The sequence below is a fragment of the Otolemur garnettii genome, unplaced genomic scaffold (genome assembly GCF_000181295.1).
Source record: "Otolemur garnettii isolate 467f Iridium unplaced genomic scaffold, OtoGar3 scaffold00113, whole genome shotgun sequence".
In the NCBI taxonomy this organism is placed as follows: domain Eukaryota; kingdom Metazoa; phylum Chordata; class Mammalia; order Primates; family Galagidae; genus Otolemur; species Otolemur garnettii.
In genome coordinates, this window is record NW_003852508.1 from 5,440,072 (window position 1) to 5,445,105 (window position 5,034).

The 5,034-nt window shown below is 43.9% G+C and overlaps 1 protein-coding gene across 2 annotated transcripts in view; it reads left to right on the forward strand.

Annotated features, from left to right (window-relative positions):
• The window catches only part of LOC100941173 (extracellular sulfatase Sulf-1), a 178,219-nt gene that overhangs the window by 85,724 nt on the left and 87,461 nt on the right, over positions 1-5,034 (forward strand). For both annotated transcript variants that reach the window (XM_003797255.2, XM_003797256.2), the window contains exons 3-4: positions 1,425-1,497; positions 1,789-2,020. In XM_003797255.2, the coding sequence (XP_003797303.1) occupies positions 1,849-2,020 (172 nt within the window). In that variant the 5' untranslated portion in view covers positions 1,425-1,497; positions 1,789-1,848. The remainder of the gene's footprint in view (positions 1-1,424; positions 1,498-1,788; positions 2,021-5,034) is intronic.

Here is a 5,034-nt window from a genome sequence, read left to right on the forward strand (position 1 = left end):
TCTTCTCCCTCTCTCTTTTCTCTCTCTTTCTCTCTCTCCCCCCCCTTCCCCTCTCTCTCTTGCAGTATAATTACAGGCTGCAGAATGAAATGCATTAAAACTGTTTACAAAACAGCTCATAAAGTTTAAAATAATAGGGATATGTGTGTGAGTGTTTGTGTAAAACAAAATAACATGCATGGCGAGGGTAAACAGCCCACAGTCTTTCTTCTTTCTTCTTTTGCTGCCCCGTGTCACCTTCCAGGATTTAGGGCATGAAATTGAGTGATGGAGCCCCTCTCCCCTGCTAGGCGATCCTTACGCTTAATTAGTTATGCCTATTAATCCAATGCCAGTTTATTGTTGCAATTCAAAATACAGATCCTCAGGTGTATGGGGGACAGAGTGGCTGATGAAGCAGGCAGCTATCTAATTAATTTTAGGGCAGCCTAAATTCCCATGAAGAGGTTCCCTTTTGACATATAAGAGAAAGGGTTTAAAAAAAAAAAAAAAAAGAGCCCTCTGCTATCTTTCAGACATCCAAGAGAAAAGCTTTCAGCAGGTTAGTGCTCCAGAGTGAGAGGGGCATTTTTCAGCCCTTTCAAAAGTCTCCTTCCTGTGCAGCTTTGCAAAGATTTTGCAGGGCTCCCCTCTGGATTTTATTTATTTTTTAATGTGGAAGGGCAGCCTCTAACCTCCAGCCTCAGAGCCAATCAATCATTCTGCTTTGCTGGTTTAGATCTGCAGCAGAACCCCCCTGTGCTAGCCGTGCTGCCCCGTCTGGCCAACAGCAAAGCTGGTGACTGACAGTCGAGAGGGGGCTCTGTCCACGTAGCTGCTGGCACAAGCCAAGGATATGGGCTGGATAGGGGGACCAGCCTTGCCCAGAGGAAGCGCTGTGGCCCCCACTGATTGATGGAAGACAGGAGCTTTTGGGAGGCTGGGAAAGTTGTCTCAGGCACTCACTGTGAAGTCTTTGTCAGCGGCGAGGACTCTCCTGGGTAGTGAGTGACATCACGCAGATGACAAATGACAGCCTTGTGTTTCATTCTGCTTGATAGGTACTCAATATTGTACGCAGGTGAGTCAAGCCTCCCCCTGCATCGTGTGCCATCCACTCCCCACATGCAGGCACTCGTTCCAAAAGCACCGTGGTTTCCCGGGCACCGCTGGCTCTTTGAACTGATGATTAGTTCTATGGGGCTGTGAACAGGGATGACACCCTTACCACCCTTTTATGGAGGTGGTTCTGAAATGAAGATTATGTGAGCGATTTGTTAGCAGCTCTGAACGTTGTTTCCTTCTGTTCCTCTGTTTTGGAGATAGAAGAAAAAGAATACATTGTACACATATAACATGCTGTTTCAAAAGACTACTTCAAATCAAAAATCTCTGTAAAAGTCTTTTACTGATATTTCTTTTGTATTTTTCTCTCCCCCTTCTAGGACCCCATCTGCAGATGTTCTGAATACCTGTAAGCATAGAAATTGATTATTCAACCAGGATACCTAATTCAAGGTATTAGCTCTTTGTCAGAAAGCTTTTACAGTTTTGAGCTTTATTCTGGCAGTGAATTGAAATAGGAAAAGTTGGAATAAGAATAAAGAACAAAAGTGAATTTGCAAAATAATCAAGTGCTTAAAAAACTACCCTGTGCTTGTGCGGGTTTGTGCTTCTGACTCACAGGCAGCCCTCTCTGCCGGTTTCTGTGCCAGGACTGACTTCTTTGGAGCCCTTTTTCTGCAACTGTTTTTTGGGGCTTGGATTTCACGTTAGCCTCTCCCTCTCCCTTTTTCTCTGATTTCCCAGAACTCCAGAAGTCAGGAGACGGAGACATCACAGCCGCTTTGCAACCCTGACCCAAATACAATGAAGTATTCTTGCTGTGCTCTGGTTTTGGCCGTCCTGGGCACAGAATTGCTGGGGAGCGTCCGTTCCACTGTCAGATCCCCGAGGTACCGAGGACGGTTACAACAGGAACGAAAAAACATCCGACCCAACATCATCCTCATGCTCACTGATGACCAGGATGTGGAGCTGGGTGAGACACTGGCTTGTTCCCTTGTTAGTCTCTTTGTTCAGGTGATTTACTGAGCTGCAGCCTTAGCAGTAACACTGCGAGAATGTTTTCGGGTTTTGCACTTAACTAGATTACCGTAACCAACAGCCTGGTTTACACCGTGAACTTGTATAGAGACTTAAGGCATGTGGCTTGCATTTTAGCATGACTTCTGTGGGATTCCGCTTTTGCATGAGTCTAGGAAGGGGCCCAAGGGACTAGGAGGAAAACTGTAAGAAGCAAGGATTTGATCATGCACCTTGAAATTCTCAGTCAAGACATTTTTAAAATATTTAAACAAAATTGTTTTGAAGAGTATGAGAGTGTGACACTAATTCTATGCAATGTATATGAATGTAGATGGATTCTAAAGGAACTTTCAACCGTTATTATTCGAGTGAAATGCTTATTCATAGCTTGTCATAGTAATTGTTAGTTAAGTGGAAATTGAAGCTTTCTACATGTTTCTGGTAGTTAATTCATTTATTACCACCTTAACTGTGATGCTTTTTGAATGAACTCACTTGGGTTAATTTAGGGAGCACTCAGAAAGCCTCCCCAAATCCAGTGGTTCTAACTTACCTTCTATATCATCAGATTGGGTTTCTCATTGTCTCACCTTTAATGGCTCAACTCCATGGTCTTGTCCATGAGCCTAGGGCCAAGTTCTAGTGTACTCTAAGACAGATAAATAGCTTGTCCCTACAACTTGCCAGAACTACTCCTCATTTCCTTTCCAGGACCCAAATCCTTGCCCTCAGGCATCAGTCAGCTGTGTCTCCTCGTCACATCCAACCTGACCACGCCAAGAAACTTTTAGAATTGATGCTATGAGTACTCTGGGCTTCTTTACAGAGCTCCTGCCCCTTGGGTTCCTAAGGAAAAAGGGCTCCATGCTAGACCCTGGAGAGTTCCATGAAAGGGGACTTTGATTCCCAGTTTGAAACCAAACCTCAAAATCCCAGTAAAGTTAACTCCTTGAGTTCAGCTGGAAGCAGACTCAGTAAACGCCAGCAGGGGTCATTACCGTTGAAGTCGACTCTCAGTCCACTTTCCTTAGCTTTTCTTTTTTTAAATAAGGGTATAGATATTCAGGAGGTATGCCAAAATGAAAAGTCTTGAGCATAGGACGTGAGCCTTTACGTAGCTGGTGGTGTAAATGTTTTCATTCACTTACAGAGCAATGACAATGAAGTACAAATGTCTAATTCACCTTCTTAACATCTGTCCCTGCCACTCACTGCAACTGACATCCTTCGATCCTCCTGACCTCTCCTAGGGTCTCCCTGATAGGTAGGTCGCCTGGCCTACCCATCCCCTGTAGTCTGGAGTTCCTCATACCTACCCTCCTCACCATTGCCAGAGTTACTCTTCAGTTATCTGTCGGATTAGATTGCTTTTCTGCTGAAATACCTTTCTGGGGTTTCCCTTTGCCAAGAGTATTAAGCCCCTCTCCTCTGTAGGCAAATGAGTTCTGAGCCATCCGGCACCCACCTGTCTCTAAGGCTGTTTCCCTTTCCCCCACTTTCACCCTGTGCTTTATAAAAGCAACTTCCCTTCCCTGACGGTGTCTGGAGGCTCATGCTCACCTTTACTCCAAGCCTCTGCACATCCTGTTCCTTCTGCTTTCCTCTACCTGGAGAAGCCCTACCTGTTCTCCATGACCCAGTTCAGGTGCCTTATTTTGGGGTTTAGTGTCCCCGAACCCAAACCACCCTCCCTTCCAGCAGAGTCGATGTGACTTTCCTTTGCAGCTTATGGACATGCCCTGAGCATGACCCTTATTCTACCACACCCTTCCTTGCCTGTCCTCTCCACTGGACTGAGCTCCACCAGAGGACAGCAGTGTGTTTTGTTTATATTGCAATCCCCATGCTGAGACTGTGCTGGGAATATAGTGGATACTAAATAAACTTGAAATGGCCCAAGGGGTCCTAAAACAACGAACACATTCTCAGAAATAAATACAGGAATCTATCATAATCTACCTCTTTAATATACAGCCCTGGTTTTAAAATATACCAGGGAATTGTTTGATAAATATATTTTAAACAGAATTCAGATTTTCAGCTTTACCAATCATTCATTCAGTAAATGTATTCTGAGCCGTTTATAAGAATTGGCTCCTGTTGGAGACATGGATATAATGGTGAGAGTCTATAAACCAGGCTTTATCATCCCGGGTGTTCCTACACATACTTGCCCCTACCTCCTTCCTTGATTTTTCTAGCCAGATAACATGCCAAGCATTAGCTTATTTAATCTTCTTGCTAACTACAAACTGGTTATTGATTCTATTACACTCCTCAATTTATATGAGGAAAATGAAGGGCAGAGAAGTCATCAAGCTTGAGGTGAGCTTATAGGCTGTGAAATCCAGACCTGTATAGGTGTAGGTCTCTACAGTTACACACCTCACCACTGGCTCTTCCTTAATCACTCCACCTACAAAGATTTACTGAGCCCTTCCCAAAAACAATGTGTAAATCCATAGCAATGTTCTGGGTTCTGAGATAACAGCAGCATGAGATAGGCCTCCTTTTCTCATTGGCCAAACACAGTGAACCATAGGTAAAAAGTTCAGCAAAGACCCCTTTCTAAGCAGAAAAGTTATGCTCTTGATCACTATCAATGCTTGATGGAGACTTCTGCCTATTCTTTGTAATGTGCTCATAATCCTTCTTAAACGTTTCTGTTCTAGATTTTGATGGGTTTGGGGGGTTTTGTTTACCATTGCAACCATTTTTGAATGTATGGCTCAGTGCTAGTAAATACATTCACATTGTCATAGAATCAATCTCCAGAACTCTTTTCAACTTACAAAATTTATATCTATTAAAATTAATTCCCCATTTCCCTCTCCCCCACCCCTGGCACCCGCCCTTCTGCTTTCTGTCTCTATGAATTTGACAACTCCGGGTACTTCATGAAGGTGGAATCACACAGCATTCATCTTTTTGTGACTGGCTTATTTCACTTAGCACAAAGCCCTCAAG